Source organism: Lutjanus erythropterus, chromosome 12 (genome assembly GCF_056507025.1).
Source record: "Lutjanus erythropterus isolate fLutEry1 chromosome 12, fLutEry1.hap2, whole genome shotgun sequence".
Lineage (NCBI taxonomy): Eukaryota > Metazoa > Chordata > Actinopteri > Lutjaniformes > Lutjanidae > Lutjanus > Lutjanus erythropterus.
The window spans coordinates 39,192,487-39,210,333 of record NC_139328.1 but is presented as its reverse complement, the minus strand read 5'-3'; the positions used below and the strand labels follow the sequence as shown (position 1 = coordinate 39,210,333).

Sequence of the window (17,847 nt, the reverse complement as noted above, 5' to 3'; positions counted from 1 at the left end):
TATGTCAAGACTGGAGTATCTGAAAAGGAAGCACGACTCCAGAATTTTACAAAATCCTGATGAGCTCATGGGTTTGAATCTTGGTTTCCAGAGAGGTAGGCCTATAATTGTTGGCCTATGGATGTTCTTATATTGTATATGGATCAATAATAAAGTCAGAACTGGATAGTTCCCCTCTGTTCTATGTGGAACAAAAGTGAGGAATGACTATGACAAGTATGTGTGTCTTCAGTCTACACACTGTGAGCTGTTGGAGCAAAAGTTTTTGTCCTGGTTTTTGATCTCAGATTCATGCACAGGACACACTCATACCTAAACTGATTTTCACACACTTTGAAGTCTTCAGAACATTCATCCAAAACACACAACATCTACAAAGGCAAAAATTAAAAAATAAAAAGTTCAAAGGAGGTTTGTTTAAGATTTGGTGCTCTGAGTTTCTGAGTGCAATTCACTTATACACCACTGTGGTAAGTATGGACAGTTGTACATGTGCATATGTTCTGGTTACATTACTTATGATCAAAGCTAGTGCGCCTAGAAAGGCGTGATGTATGTCATGTGGGGTGTGGTCTGTTGTGAGGGGGTGGGGGTCATTCTGTGCTGTGGAGTGTTTTTGTATTTTTGTCTGGGCTTTTGTTCTTTGTTACCTGTAGACCATGTGAAAGTAGATTTGGTATAATAATGGTGCAAGATGTTTGAGAAAAAAAAAAGACAAAAGGAACAAGTTGACAACTTTGCTAACACAGCAAAATGTCAAGCAAATGCAGTAACACAAGACAGCAAGCAGCTAATATTACTGACGAAGTCCAACATAGTTTTTACATCATGATTCTCATTTTCCTTGAAAACATATTAAAATGATTTTCAGGGGTCTGTACCAAGTAGAGATGTTTTCTGAAGTCTGCAGAATCTGATTTGTAGGCCAGGACATCTCTGCAGCACCATAATATTTCATATAAAATTATATTTTGAGACATTTTGCCTTTAAGAAATATTACATGTCCTGTGATTTGAAAATTGCAGTAGGCCATATTGCGGTTTTGATTCAGTTTCGATTAATTGTAGTCCAACAGCAGGAAGGCAGCTCACCGTCTGGCCCACTGTAGTTCTGATGTCCACATCCCTGCTCCCTGTCAGCACCCCACCCTGGTCCTACCCTGGCCCCACCCAGGGCCTTAAAACCCTCTCTTGGTTCAGAGCTTCTGTCCTAGAGATGTAAACACCAACACCAGTCCAGCTAACTGAGCTAACTAGCTAACAGAAGCTAAGTTATACTGTATTAAAACTCTCCGGGTTCTCCGGCTTCCTCCCACAGTCCAAAGAAATGCATGCTAGGTTAATTGGTGACTCTAAATTGCCCGTAGGTGTGAATGTGAGTGTGAGTGGTTGTCTGTCTCTATGTGTCAGCCCTGCAATGAACTGGTGACTTGTCCAGGATGAACCCCACCTCTCGTCCAATGTCAGCTGGGATAGGCTCCAGCAGCCCGTGACCCTTACGGAATAAGTGGTTACAGAAAATGAATGAATGAATGAATAAATAAAAAAATTAAGTGCCAACACAACACCAAACAGTACAAAAAAGGTCAAACTCAAAAACTGTCCAGTGTTTATTGTCTTCCTGTCATCTCATTTGTTCATTGTGGCGACCTGGACATCTGTTGGATTTGGCCAGTTGTTGTCTGTCCAAGGCTGATTGTCTCTCACCGATTGATAGAGACTGGAAAGACCGGCTGCTGATGCAGTGGACGGGGAGGACAGGATATCAACGCACCTGACTGGATTTTCCCAGGATTCTGTGTAGCTCTGGGGACATGAGGAAAGGTTTTTCTGAACTACCATTGTTCCTTTCCAAGTCATCACCTGGTTGCAGTGATAGATGGATGGACGGAAGGATCAGGGGAAGCATGGGAAAGAAGCAGGTATGGAAGGATGATGGGTTGATGGATTATAGTAAATCAATGGATTGATAAATGATAAATGGGTGGACGAATGGTGTGACAGAGATGGAGTGAGTCAAGGAAGGAGTTCAAGTTTGAGGATAAAGGTCAAATCAGGATGTATGATGGGAAAGTTGACAGCAGGACAGAAGAGTGAGACAAAGAGACACAAAGAGGTTTGTTAGTTTTCTCATTTTCTTCCTTCAGTATTTTGACAAATAATTTTAAACATCTTTGTGTATGCTGTTAAAGCAGTTTGTTTTCAGTAGGGCTGACAGCTGGTTGATCTTGCTCTTACACAACTAAATAGTCACTGGTTAGACAGGCGCTGTTGTTGTAAGGAGAGAAGCTCTTCAAACAGACACATTCAGAACGGCTATATTTTATTTTTGAGTGGCTTATTACTCAACATTTCCTTGGCTCCAAACTAACTGACACCATGGCAAAGTAGCAGCACAAACAGCTACATCGGCCCCCAGCCTCAGAGGGGCTCAGTGGATAGAGTTTATTGATGATGTGTGTGTGGATTTTACTTCACCAGGTCTGCTTTGTCAACAAGGTCCGGCTGGCAAATGTTCAAGCTCAATAATAGATCCAGACCAGGTGTCTGTGACCTGCTTTCAATCTCCAAACTTTAAGTTTTGCCATATTTTATGCTGTTTTAGTGTTTATTTTGTATTTTATCCTGTTGAATTTTGCATGAGCAAGTGGCTAATGTGGCTACTTCCACAGGCGGGGATGATGTTGGACTGATGTTATAATATTGAGAGACACTTGAGAAACTGTGTGGATGTTAAGCCTCATTTGAAGCAATGAAATATAAATATAATATAGTGCGTCGGATGGTGTAACTGTTAACTGTTTTTTAAAGTTTATCTTTTATACTGCAGCTGAGCTATGTTAACACTGAGCTTTGTTTGTATATGGAAGGATATGTGACCTTCACTGCTGTTGTTGTGTACTTGTGTGTTGCTGCTGTATGTAAAGCAAACTTACAGGCATTTAGACTTATCAGAGACTGTTTCCCATTTCATGCTGCAAACAGTTTCATGCATACTATGATTTTGTCACATTAAAGTTACTGTGTAACCTCTGCATCTACAATAACCAAGCCTCTTATTACGACATACAATTGAGCAGTTAGCAATAAGATCACATCATTGCCATATTCTTGAGTAACTAAATATGTGAGGTTTCTAAATCTTAAATAATAATCTTAAACTCATCCATAAATACCTACATCATCGGGCTCCCCAGGTGCTCAGTGACCTTGTGGTTCCACTCAGAGCTTCAGGCTCAGGAACACATGGAGCATCCAATGGAAACTGTAAGGTGCACCGACCTAAATCCTCATTTTAAACCAACAGCTATATCTGTCCGTGAAATTAACATGGAATTCTTTACCTACAGAACTCAAGCTGGATCCTGATTTAGACACTTTTTGAAGAGGAATCAGTCATGTAGTCATGAATAATTTGCTGCCTCTTATTCTATGGTGCTATATTATGAATTGTACTTTGTGTCTTGTATTGTTGTGTGTCTATATTTTCTCATTGTTTGTTCTTTTGCAGTGTCTCGTGTATTTTGTTGAGTCTTTTGTGTCATAAGTCTCAGCTAGACAGAGGCATTGCAAATTAGCTTAACACTGTGGCAACACTGTAAATCTGATTAGCCCCCATGTAGGCTAGTATGATTTAGTTTATCTAAAGATAAGATGCAGTATTTTTTCCCTAACCAATTGACTGGGTGATGATTGATTATAGCCCTAGTTTTCAGTACAGAGCAGCACATTGAGAAATAAATTCAGTTGTACTTACAGAAGCAGAGGAAGAGCGTATCGACACATATGGCGTAGACACTGAAGAAACCATGAGCTATCAGGTAGGCTCCTATCACCACTGTCTGATGGAAAACACACAGATGTCAGAACAGCTACAGCAGGACTGTTCATCTGATTACACATAACATCAGTCATTTTGAATGCATTCTTTCATATCTGGCACACTTCCTCATTCGTTAAGGGAAGCTGATATTACTTTAATGCTCAAAAAAGGTAAATGCCCTAAAGACTGTTCAGGATATAGGCCTATTGCCCTTCTAAATCAGGACTTTAAAGTATTATCCAAGATATTAGCACTATGATTGGAGAGGGTCCTGCCATCTATCATCAAGGAAGATCAGACTGGGTTTATCAAAGGGAGGAATTCTAGTCACAATGTCAGAAGACTCTTGAATATTATTAATCTCTGCCAAACACAAGAAACTGACAGCATGGTCATTTAGATGCCGAAAAGGCCTTTGATTGTGTTGAATGGCCTTATTTGTTCCGCATTTTACATTAATTCAGTTTGGGGGAAAATTTTATTAAGTGGGTTAAGCTCTTATACAATAACCCCTTAGCTTCAGTTATTACAAATGGTTACAGATCAGATAGTTTTTCACTTAATCGCTCAACGCGTCAAGGCTGCCCCCTCAGCCCAGCCCTTTTTGCTCTTGCAGTAGAACCTTTAGCTGAGGCCATCAGACAGGACCCAGCAATTAGTGGTATAAAGGTAGGTAAAGCCCAGCACAAGATTTCCCTTTACGCAGAATTATATTTTGCTATATGTGTCAGACCCTGCAATGTCTGCTCTGCGTCTTGTTGACGTTATTAGTCTGTTTGGATCTTTCTCTGGTTATAAAATTAACTTGTCTAAGTCTTTAGCTATGCCAATGGGAAGTCTCAGAGATAGAATCAACTCTCTACCGTCTTTCCCATTTTGCTGGTCCATGTCAGGTTTTGTGTATCTGGGCATACAGATCACTCCCATGTTTCATCAGATGTTTAAGGCCAATTTTAATCCTCTTCTAAATGATATAAAGAAGGACTTACATCGGTGGGCTCCACTGCCTATATCACTGCTGGGAAGAGTCTCTCTCATTAAAATGAATGTCCTGCCTCTGTACCCTTTACAGATGATCCCAGTGCTTATATCCAACAAGGTACATAAACTACTTAATGGTTGGTTGAGTGATTTCATATGGAACAAAAGAAAGCCTAGATTAAAAATATCAAAGTTACAGCTTTCTAGCTAAAAAGGAGGTTTGGATGTCCCCAATATCAGATGGTACCAACTGGCATCTCAGCTAAGATTTGTAGCAGAATGGGTTAAGGAGGACCCTACCTCTGTTTGGTTGGACCTGGAAAAGTCACAAACCTCTGGCTCCCTACTGGGCCTTCTGTTCTGTAAAAATTAAAAATCAGCTAGGAGCCTTTGTAATAATCATCCTATAATCTGCAATACTCTTAAAGTGTGGTTTGCAACTCGAAAACTTGAGGGGAGGTCTAATTTAACCTCTTTATTGATCCCAATTCAAGGTAACCCTGGTTTCTTACCATGTATGATGGACAGTGGTTATAGCACATGGACATCCCAGGGGATAAAGAAAATGTGTGATTTATTTGGCAGTGCTTCTCTGCTGTCTTTTGAACAACTCAAAAAAAAATGTCCCTAGACATAATTTCTTTCGATACCTTCAAGTTTGAGATTTCATAACTAGAAAAACTACTTTCAGTATCAATAGCACAACATCAGCAATAGAGCAGTTACTGATCCAACCAAAAAATCTATTACTTTTTTTTACAATATCTTAAACCAGATTGATGTATCGAGTACACAGGATGTTACAAAGACATGGCAAAATGAACTGCAAATCTCTCCCAACAAAAGACACAAAATGAAGCCTCAGGTCTCACCTTTGTGTGTAAAATGTAAAATCTCTGTGGGGACCTACACTCATTGCGTGTGGTCCTGTCCCAAAATTCAAGCATATTGGAAGGATATTATACAAGATATGGGAAAAATATTTGGTTTATCTTTGAATGTGAACCCAGTTTCTTTGCTTCTCAGGCATCCAAGTCAAGATCCAATTGTTGGTACTAGTTCTCGCAGACTGTAGGGTATCCTTGCATATGCTGCTAGAAAGAACATCTTTTTTTATCATGGATAAATGACAAACCTCCTAAAACAAATTGGCATAAAATAATCTTGGAATGTTTTCCTCTTGAATACTTGACATGCCTACTTCACTCATCTAAAGGACAGTTTTTGAAAATATGGACTCCATACTTCCACTTCTCCAACCGTTTCGACACTTGCAAACATCATGTTTGACTGACTGTAGACCCATCCCCATGCCCCCCTTTTTTTTGCTTATGATATTCTATGACTTCTGAACTTTTGCTGGATTTTGTTGGAGTCTGTTTTAACTATTTACTTTTCTGAAGAGCACCTATGTTGACTGTGTAGGCCAATGTTTCTGCTGAGCTGTTTGTTATTTATTATTTGTGTGTTCACAAAAACTCAAAACTTAATAAACATACCTGGAAAAAAAACATGTAAAAAATATCATTACCTCTAATGTCGCAATTGCAATATCCATCAAAATAACTGAAATTAGATATTCTTTCAAAATCATTCAGCTCTAGTATGTTGTCTCCAGTTCAGTCTTTAGCTCTGCTGCGTGTGCAGTCAGATCCTCTATGTGCTGCAATTAAACAGTAGCTTGTGGTGGAAATGCTATATGACACTGCAACTACCAGCTGACCATCAACCATGCATGTTAAAGCTGATGTTTTTCAGTTATTTTGTTTAACATAGAATAAAGTACACAGTCACTTTTTGTGCACGCAAATCAAGTTAAATTAAGTGTCAATGAGAAGGGCTGCCAGCGTCTTGTAGTCAACCATCCTGCTAACGAAAAAAAAAAAAAAACTCACACCAGCCTCAGTAAATGGGGCTGGGAATTGGACTGTCAGCTGCATCCAGAGGTGTGTTCTCAGGAGCCACCACACCCTTTTAAGAGGAAGAATGTCTTCTTTCCCCTGTAATTGACTATGGACTGACCAGCACAGGTTATATAATGCTGCAGTTAGTTGAAGTTGTAGTCGGCATCTCTTGGCCAGAGAAGCATTCACCATGTTGTTTTGACCAAGTTCTTTCTAGTTAATATAAGTTTAAACTCCAGAGCAGTAAGTTATACAGTTATTTCTTTGTCACTTTTGCTTGGTTTGTTACCCATCCTATCTTTTGTAAATACTTTAGGTGAATAAACGCTGGTCCTTCACATGCTACAGTGATTGTTGTTTTGTGGGTGAACTGAATAATGAGGCAAAAAGATTTTCATCCCGTATGTCCATGTATGTACAGTGTGTGTGTGTGTGTGTGTGTGTGTGTGTTTGTGACACTGCTGACCAGTAGGGGGACCCAGTAGTAGTGGAGATTGGGCACGTCCTCCTGGATAACAGGGATCTTCCTAGTGAAGAAGAAGAATGCAGCCACACCTGAAACACACAAATAGACACGCACACGCACGCACGCGCGCGCGCACACACACACACACACACACACACACACACAATGACACACTTTTCTCAGTTTGTACATCCATGAATCCTCAGCTCACCCCTCCTCTATTCATGTCTTAGTCCATCCCACCTGAGATGTGAGCCGAGGAGGCTAAGAGACAATGGCAACAGGAATTTCACAAAACGAGACATCCTCGATTCAGAGCCATAGTTTTAAAGCAATATCAATTAAATATGACATGTGAAACAGCTGCATCATCTGTCCATAGTCTACCACTGTCAGATGAGCATATCAATTTTCATTTCAACTGACATATTTACCTCTAATTCAATTCACAACATGGCATAATGTGACAAGATATCATATTTTTTTAATTGACACATAACCTATATATTTAGTCCTCATATATCTTATTATGTGAAGCATTATAAATGTTTATTTAAAAAGTACTATACAAATAAAGAGAATAAAGAGTGACAAATATTTTGTACATGGTTAAGTGATATCTCTTTCGTTGTCTCCCTCAGGATTATGGCTGTTAAACCAGATGTAGAATACAAGATAAAAATGTGAGTATTATCAAAATTAAATGTTATTCAGGAATACGGTCGAGTTGAGACAATCTTCAAGATGGTGCACTGAGATTGATTTCAGGCTCATGGGAAGAGGGATGAAGATGGGGTGACAAGCAGCACAAAATAAAGGAATGAGAAGAGTCTACTATCTTGCTGTCTATGTAACTCTTGCTTCATATTTTTCTGAAACTATTATTATTTTCAAAAAAAAAAAAGTTGTGGGTTAAACACTCCAGTGGAAATTGTGATGGTAAACATAGACATAATCAGTGGCTCAATCAATAAGCTTGTTTGAGATGAACTGCACCTCGCCCGGAAAGTAGACAAGATCAGGCAGCCGCAACAGGACGAGGTGACAAAAACTGCAGTCAAGTCAGACAGTTTCCAGCAGCCTTCAGAGGATATACAGGAAGTGACACTAACATCCTGTTAGATCAGCTGTAGTCTATAGACCACGTTCATAGCTGAAGAAATGTGTTCTTCATCACTGATTGAAGTTGAAAGAGAAGAGATTCTCCTACAGTCACATGATTCTCTGTTCTTTTATCTGCCTTGTAAAGCACTTTGTAACCGTTTGATGAGTATATACTCATATATAAAACCTTTATTATTATCATTAGCAGACACAAAATATATGCTTGTTAACTGATTCAAACTTCATTGAGTTGACAGCAGTTTTTAGAACCAGGCACTGCAGCTGCTCTTCACCGACTGCAAAGGCCTGGCTGTCACCTGTTCAATGAGCTGACAGGCTCTGATTGGCTCTTAATTTTGACAACGAATGCCATTTGTTGTATAAAATACTAATTTTCTGTGTAATATAGAATATTTAAGGTTGGATATATTAGTCTTCTTTTGTGCAGTGTCATGAGGTTATCATTGCCCGGGTGTGCATGATGTCAGAGCAAGTCAGGATCAAGTTGGACACAAATCTAATCAGCATGCACTGTGTGGTGATCGCTGGTGGTCAATTCTGTGCAGGCATGACTCATCTCGAATGCACCTAATGTTCAGACTTCTGCCTCACTTTGTCACTTACCAACTCCTCCTGCTATCAGCACTTTTCCCAGAAACAACAGAAAGTCTGTCAGTCTGTCGAGAACTGCAACCCTACAGACACAGAGTCAGAACATTGATCCCAGACACTCATCTCATACAGGTAAGTAAAAAAAAAGAAATACAAAAACTTTCCCATTTCACATTGCCTCAAATAGTTCATGTTAATGTTTTTATGTATTGTATGTCTTAGATGTCTCATACCGTGACACCCAGTAAAGTGGCCACTTTTGCATTTTTTAACACATTAAAGTTTTGTTTAATGAGTAAACTGCATGACTAATTCTTTCATGCTTTTAGCACTTAAAAGTTCCCAAATTTTAAGTTTCATATTACACAAATGACCAAAGATTTGTATCAACTTTTTCAGATAAAATAAAAAAATAAAAACATTTAGTAAACTGTATGAATGAATGAATGTTTCCAGAGTGCCAGTGTGCTATGACCATACACAGCTAGAGAAAAGGTAACAGGCTATATGCTGTATTTTGTGAGTATGCAGCTCTGTAGAGCATACAGTATTAACCATGTCCATGGCACAGGACAGCAGATTCTTTGTCATAAACAGCCGCTCGTATCATGACTAAAATAGCCTTAAAAACACAGTGACAGACCCAGAGAAACAGGAATCCTGCTTACCTGACCACATTCCTCATCAGGAGAAAGAAGGCTTCTCTGGCTGAGGTACAGAAGTTCTTACCATAGATCGCCACCTGGTGGAGAGGAGACAAAACACAGCTGTCACAACAGCACCAGGCTGACAAAATGAACAGTATTCATGTTACTTTAACCAACTCACCATGATATAAGCATTACGGTTCAGATACCGAATTACTCTGTCCAAACACCAGAAACAGCATTTCATACAGGTCATGATGAATCTGGACAGACTGTTGTCAAGACCTGCATGGACAAACACGCACAACATCAGTACAGTGATAAAGGTAGCAGTTAAGACAGTAGTGAGGAAGTGTGTGTGTGAGTGTATGTAAACCTTTTAGTTTCTGCTCCATGTATTCCAGTATGATCCGGACCAGTTGGACAACTGAAAGAATCAGAGCTCCAAATGCCAGAGAGCCTGTGTGATACCTGCAGACAGACAAAGGAGAACAGTTGTTATGTGTTGTGTTACATTATTCACTTCGAACAGAACCAGTTCTACATGTGTGCTCTGGTCTTGTGAGTGCATCCTGACCTGAGAGCCCTGCTGAACGATGAGAAGAGTGGACATGGTGGGATGTCCTGAGGCTTCCTCCTGGCCCAGTAGTAGCTAGCAAAAGCCCCAGCCAGGGTGCACTGCTCCAAGGCCAGGCTGAAGTTAACCAGCCAGAGGAAGACCAGCAGGTTGGACAGCTGCAGCAGGAAGAGGTAGCGGTGGTAGGATGTCTCCCCACCATAGAAGGCAAATAGACACCTAGAACCCTGACACAGCGCTAAACTGGAGATGTTGGTTCTGTTGAAGGTCTGACAGAAACGAACAGAAGAACATCATTTACTGTGTGTTTATGTGCAATTTGTGCAATATGAATTGTTTTTCTTAATATTCTCATACAGAGTATGTAAGTTTTAAAATACATTGGTCATATATTGGTATCAAAATACGTCCTGGGTGATCTGATCACAAGTGGACAGCTGTAAGTACAGGTGTGAATGCATCTTGAGGTTCCTGACACACTGAGGACACACTGACATCAAATCGCTCAGCCCACATTGGGAAGTGATCTGAACCACCATCCTGTAAGTTCATATAAAACACCTGTCTGATTCTGTTTGGTTCACTATAACACAAATGAAATGTTTGGGCTCTTTTAACCTGCAAGCAGCAGATGTTTGCGAAGAGACTTGTAATGGGAAAAAGTTCAACTTTGTGAAACCATTTTGAACACATTCATGATCCTTTGTTCCTTTGTTCCATCTTGTAAATTTGACATTAATTAAATTAAGTTGTTTCTTTCCTTGTATAAAACACTGTCAGTCATAGCATCACTGTGGAGGTGGATACTCCTGTCTGAAGTGCCATTTATAGATTTCACCATTTTCACTAAATGACCTCCCTAAAAAATCACCAGATTTTGAGAGTTGTTGAGCTGAGGAGTAACTTTATAACCTTGAAATGCTGTTCTTGAAAAAATCTCAGTTATTTATCCTTGTAAATTTTGCATTAAATGCAACACATTAAGTTTTTTCTTTCCTTGTAAAAAACATTGTGTTGGTGTGAAGAGTGGGCAGGAGAGAGACTCTGCACCAGGATTTTCTAAAAATATGAGCACACTTGCACATTTACTCTCTCTGACTATCATGAATGCCTTTCTTCATCATCTGTGATGTGAAAACATCAGATTTCCACAGTCAAAAAAGTAAGTCAGTGTCCCACATATAAAATCTCGCTGCTGAACTCCTGATAGTGACTCATTGTGGGCTGACAGATGAGTTTAGTGTGGTGCCAAACTAAAAAAAGGAACAAGTAAATGGCCAAAACAACAGTAAAGGACATTCAACTGACAAAACAGTTTATTTGCATTTAGAGCAAGTAAGTGAGATCCGATCACAACTGGTCCCTCAAGACGCATCTGGAGACGCACTGTTCACTTGTGATTGGATCATCTAGTGTTAATGCCACATGTGAACAGCCTAAAAGAATGTGAACATGTTGAAACTTAACCACCCACCTCATGTATCCACTTGGTTTATTTCCTTGTACTATTAATATTGTCTAGAACAGCCATTACCAAACTTAAGAATGACATGGCACATGGCATGTGTACATATACTCAGCCAATACAGCTGACTCTGATTCAAACCCACTGCAAACCTTTCATGATTATGAATAAATGCAGTTTGACTGTTTAGTGCCCCAACAGGAGGCTTGAGTCACACTTCATCCTAAATATCATGTATGACTTTGCATGACTTCAAAAAGCAGAAAGGTAAATAAATGAATCAGAGATAATATACTGTACCTCAGGTTTGCATGTACTGTTGGCATAGGGGCAGCTCACTTCAGGGGATATGACTTTGTAGATGGCTTCACCTGAGGATGCTAGGTAACTGGTTTCACAGCTGGTTAAAGACACAGCTAACAGCTGGTTAGAAAGCTAGTGACTCTAGCTAGCTAGACTCCTGCCCTCTGGATACTGAAGAGGTTCATAAAGAAACGTGAACATAAGCATAACTTCTTCAAATTAATCTTTCTTTCATTAATCTTTAAACTTCAAAAAGTGAACATAAGATGGAGGTTCTTGCTGTTGTTGTGTGTGAGCACTCTGAAGGATACACAGCCGTTACGGCCCAGTAGGAGATGCAAACAGTCAACAGGAGGAAGGTTACGACTGGAAAGAACAGTGTGGACATGATGTGACCGATGGCTCTGCGACAACAGAGAAATGGTCAGTCTGGGAAAACAGCTCATTATACAGCTGACTGTAGTTTTTTAAAAAAGAAAATTGACACATGTCATATTTGCGATCTTTGGAGTTCATACTTGCTGGCCTCTCTGAGCAGGACGATAGCCACACAGACTCTTCTCCTTAAGAAGATCAACATCAACAAGATGGAAGCTTCTGTCACTCCCAGAGACACCACTGACAAACACAGACGGACAACAGACAGTGCTACTTTGACATTCAGGACTAAGATACGTAGTTTTCTATCTTCATCTGAATTACTAGTTCCCTTTCACAGCCAACCAGCAGGGACGCAGCAGAGGTTTATGATCAATTGTTTGACTTGGATCACTAAAAATGAATATAATCTGATATTGCATTGGACATACAAAACGCAGGTTTACATGGAAGAGAATTTCCTCATTCAAAGACAGCCATCTGATTGACTTCTTGCACTGTTGTTGAAAATGACAAATGATACATGAATAAAGTAGACTATTCAACAATTGTCCGATACGCACTGCTTCATAAAGGATTCAGTGATCAACACATCTTTAGTATGAGTATACAAGATATAAGGTAATTCATTTATCATTTGCCACATGGCTGTAAAATTAGATTTTGTTGTAGGTCCCTCTTTGATTTGAACAGATTACATTTTTATGGGATTATGTACTCTGGATACAAAACAAGGTAACTGTATTCCATTGCAGTTACAGATTGAAAAAAAGACAGATTACAGAAACAAAAACTTCTAGTAAAAATGTGGATTGTTAGGATTACAATTTTAAAATAAAGAACAATATACTACTATGCACAGTGCACACAAAGCTGCCGATTCATTATCATGGCCTTCCACTGACTGGAAATTTCTCACTTTTTTTGTCTTATAATCAATCAATCAATAAGGAACAGCTGAACAAACTAATAAACCTGGCAACAAACATAAAACACTTCAAGCTGCAATGATTAATTGATAATGTATCAGCTATTGAATGAATCCGCACCTATTTTGTTAATCGCTTAATTGTCTGTGTAATGTTTTATATACAAACAAGTCCAAATTCTCTGATTCTAGCTTATTAAATGTGAATATTTTATGCTTTCCTTACACCTCTCTGACAGTAAACTGAATATTTTAAGTTGTGGACAAAACAAGACAATTGAGGATGTCAAATTTTATCAACATTTTTCACTATTTTCTAACATGTCATGGACAAAACAACTACTTGATTAATTGAGAAGTGATTAGCTGTAAAAACACTAAACAATCTCACCATATTTTATACTGAAGTAATTCAGAACTAACAGAAAATAATCGAGTTACATTACTTTAATATCTTGATACTTGGATTATGTTACTGAACATGCTTAAAACTGGAAATTAGTAACTTTATCTGAAAAGACTTTTAAAAATGATTCCTCCCAACCCTGGGTAAGATAGTTGATTCCCAAAATGTAAGTACTTTATGACCTGTGAACGAGACTCAACAATCAGGTATCTTTCTCCAACTGCCTGCCCCAGCTTTAAGTAGTTTAAGGGAGGAGGAATCTTTTGAAAACAGTATCCTCCAAACTTGACTTTGGAACTTAAACAGAAGTTTTCATGCCCTTTAAAATGTTACAGAGATCTTAAGGACACTGACACTGAAGAATCTGGATTCTACCGACTGACTGTATGTGTGACTGTGAACTCTGACAGAACAGACAGACTTACATAATATGATCCACGTCTGTGTGAGCTGTAGATAGACCTGCAGGTCAGTCTGCAGGCCCACTTCTACAATGGCAACATCAGAGCCTGGTCTGTGTCTGAGCTGGAACAGCACCATGGAGCAGTACCACATACCTGCTCACACACACACACACACACACACACACACACACACACACACACACACACACACACACACACACACACACACACACACACACAGACACACTGAATGAGAAATTTGAAGAAAACCTACAGGAGGTTTGAAAAACATTTCCACGCCTGCCAGTGTTTCTTTAATCACTTCATGACATAACTGAGTAGAAGTTGAAGAGTTGTTCTCTTCCAGTTACATCTCTGTTGTCACCTCCACAGCACCTGACAGATGAACACACATCCTCCCACATGAGAGTGATAAGATTCAGGTAGAAGCTCTCACACACACTGAAGCTCTGAGTACACACCGTATGCCAGCAGCAGGATGACAGAGATGATGGTAATCCACAACAGCAGCCCAGCTGTGAACCTCAGCAGCAGGATGAAGACCAGACTAACAGCAAAGGATAACAGCAGACCTCTGCAGAAACATGCACACATACAAGAGATAGTTCAAAACATAATGCTCAAATACAAGGTTCTTGAACTTGTAGCTTAAAAGTCACCCATTAGGGCTGAGCAATATATCAATATTATATCAACATTATGATATTAGACTAGACACGGTCTTGATTTTAGATATTGATATGTGGTGATATATCATAAGTGTTGTCTTTTTCTGGTTTTACAGGCTGCATTACAGTAAAATTATGTTATTTTCTGAACTTACCAGACTGTTCTAGCTGCTCTATTATACGCCTTTACCCACTCATTATATCAGAAGTATTTATATCCAGATTATTGATGTTTGATCATAAATTGTGTTAATATTGTCAGTCAGTCAGTCAGTCAGTCATCCTAGTCTGACTCACTGGATGTATACTGCTGGGCTGAGTCCTGCCATTGGTTACTTGCTCCAAGCAGCATTGTGGCATCTCCATTGGTGCTTTAATCATGCCTGAAAAGTTGAGCCTGTGCTGACAAAATTCTGTGCGAAACCAACCCGAACCCATCCCTTATTAGCATATTTCAGCCTGAACCTGATTATAGCCTGACATTTTTCTTATCAAGCTTCCCTCTATGTACCAAACATAGGAGTTTTCAGTGAAAGGGACAATATATGCAGGGAAATGGAATTGGCAATGACTAAACTGGGGAGAAAAATGAAAATCAATTAATAAATAAATAAATATAGTACAGCCTGAACCCAACATGAGCCCCTGAAATATGTGAGAAATAAGTCCCAACCAACCCAATCCCGTTGGGGTTCAGGCACAGATCCAAAGTTCTAGTTCACGCCTACGTCTGCGTTCCCCAAGAAACAACAAAAATCCTCCGAGCTGCAACCTAAGCTGAAAAATGGCCAATTAGCACCTGGGACACTAATGGCATGAATGTAAACAAGCTAACAGCTGTTAGCTGTGATGTAATAATTTTAATGCCAGGGCTCGCCTCCCAATGTGCAAATGTTCCACCAAAACAAGTTCCCTTTTTTGCAGCAGCAACACTATCACTGCACCCTGGGTTTAGCACCGCCCAAGTATGTAATTGCTTTAAAGAAATGCAAACAAGACAGGGCATTTTTTTTCTTTCCTCTATGGCACAATGTGTATATGTGGAGCCAGACCTTTCTCCAGCACTGAGTGGTGTGGAGAGACATTCAAAACTGAAGTCATCCCTACAATATTGTAGCAATATTCAGCAATATTGAGGTATCAGGTCAGAAACATCATGATTTTTTATTTTGTCCATTTTGCCCAGATCTATCACCCATGTAACATTTTTTTCTAAACTTTGAAACTTTCAACAACTTTGAAATGCTTCATCAGTTTTCTACAACTAAATATTTTTTACAGTGTGCAAGTGCATTAAGAAAAGACAAATATCACATACTTCAAAGCAAACGTAGAAGAGTCATAATGTCAGTGAACAGACTCAGTAATGTCAGGGAATATTAGGGATGAGGACAATTAACTGATGATCAATAAATTGGGTGTTATGAATTTGATCAATCAAGTAAACTGTAATCAATCTACTACCAAATAAAGATCTGGAATATATCTGAGATTATTTTCATGAGTGTGCTGCACATGTTCTCTGATATTCAAATACATGTGTTTATATGTGCTTTATGTTTCATAGGCCATGTAATGCTGTCAGAATATTCAATATGGTCCTACAGGAATAAAGATTTGAGTTTGGGGGAAAACACATTTGGTATTGTTTGGTACAAGCAACATTTTTGTGTACTTTAATAACAACAAATCAATTAATTTATTAAAGAAAGTGCTTACAATTTGCAACCCTAGTTTATACATATGCCACACATAAGTCAACAGAAGCCTGTAGCAGCACCCCTGAATGTTCTCATTTGAGTCTGGGTGGGCTTTATTGCCTATGAATCCTAATTTCCATGAAAGACAGTGCTATTTCTTCTTTTAACATTTTCATATATCTACACAACTCTACATGTATAATATCTGTCAGTGTCTATAGCGTATATTAGTTTCTGTTGGAAGTGGTGGAATCCAGTCTGTTCTGGATTCATTCTGGATTCAGCCTTCAAACGTACAACTGATTCACCTTTTCATCTCACTGATATCAGCCTCAATTTTCGTTCTCTTTACATCATGTCAAACAACACTGCACTGCTGGCAACAGGCTGCACACGTCCAACTCCTCAGCATGCTAACCAACTTTATTTTTTAATGACTTCTTTATTTAAACTATGTGAGTATTTCTGGTTGCATGTACACAGATACACCAGCTACTTTTGTTTGCTGTAGTATTTACCTGCACCTGCTGGTAATAACTGCTGTCACTAAATCAACCAAGAGTGAACTCTTAAGGATTACAGCTTGTAATCTGTGACACACACTGACACATTTGTTTGCTGGAATATCAATGGAGTAATAAGGAAACATATTTAAAACTCTGGAAGGAAAGTTGAAGATATTCGTATATGGGTAATAAATATCTCTGAGACAAGATAAGATGTTTTTGTGTGTTGTTTATGTGCTTACATGAGTATCCATGTCCATGATTTGGCATAATCTTCCACTATCTTCATGCCCAACTCCTTAGTGTCCACTAGTCTTGTTATACCCCTGCACAGAGGACAGAGAAACTATGTCAATAAGGAGAAAGTGGGAGTTCATAAGCAATGAAAAGGTTCCTTAACAGAGATGGATCCCATTGATGTTAATATGTTGACATAAATGCTGCCATTATGTTCTTAGGATCCCTGGACATCAGCTAGACAGGTCTTGATGAGCTACAAATATCTGGCTTCTTGTGCAATGGAATTGAAAATATAAAAAATGTCCACACACATCGATATTCTTCTCTAATATCAACAGCCTGAAGCTGCATGCTCTAATCCTTAATCACGTGCCCTCACTGCCTGACAAACAATCATGTTTTATTTTGCTAAAACGAAATAAACGACAAGAAATGTAAAAACAGGTTTGAGTCCTGGGAAGATGCAATGTCACAGGTTCATTGTTGTTCTGTTTTAACAAAACTGAACCACATCTTCCCAACAGTGTTCCACAACAGTGTGTCTTTGGATGTTCTATAGAGACTTCAGGACTGACATGGGTTATGAAGGTTGCTCTGCACCTCAGACAGATGGTTGCTAAAAACCTTTTTCTTATATCTTGAAGTGGAAATCAACCACTCCACCCTGCTTCGCACACTGGCCTACGGAGATGTTGTCCATGGTACATTGGAAAG

The 17,847-nt window shown here is 39.1% G+C and overlaps 1 protein-coding gene across 1 annotated transcript in view; it reads right to left on the bottom strand.

The window, feature by feature from the left end:
- Nucleotides 1-1,294: 1,294 nt before the first annotated feature.
- LOC146318481 (choline transporter-like protein 5-A) overlaps nt 1,295-17,847 on the bottom strand; it is a 70,029-nt gene continuing 53,476 nt past the window's right edge. The window contains exons 10-23 of the mRNA XM_084733226.1: nt 17,136-17,219; nt 14,481-14,593; nt 14,020-14,151; nt 12,401-12,500; nt 12,194-12,286; nt 11,880-11,967; nt 10,115-10,383; nt 9,914-10,008; nt 9,719-9,822; nt 9,559-9,632; nt 8,903-8,973; nt 7,175-7,263; nt 3,758-3,842; nt 1,295-1,863 (exon numbers count right to left, since the gene is read on the bottom strand). Coding sequence (XP_084589352.1) covers nt 1,766-1,863; nt 3,758-3,842; nt 7,175-7,263; nt 8,903-8,973; nt 9,559-9,632; nt 9,719-9,822; nt 9,914-10,008; nt 10,115-10,383; nt 11,880-11,967; nt 12,194-12,286; nt 12,401-12,500; nt 14,020-14,151; nt 14,481-14,593; nt 17,136-17,219 — 1,495 coding nt within the window. The 3' untranslated portion in view covers nt 1,295-1,765. The remainder of the gene's footprint in view (nt 1,864-3,757; nt 3,843-7,174; nt 7,264-8,902; nt 8,974-9,558; nt 9,633-9,718; nt 9,823-9,913; nt 10,009-10,114; nt 10,384-11,879; nt 11,968-12,193; nt 12,287-12,400; nt 12,501-14,019; nt 14,152-14,480; nt 14,594-17,135; nt 17,220-17,847) is intronic.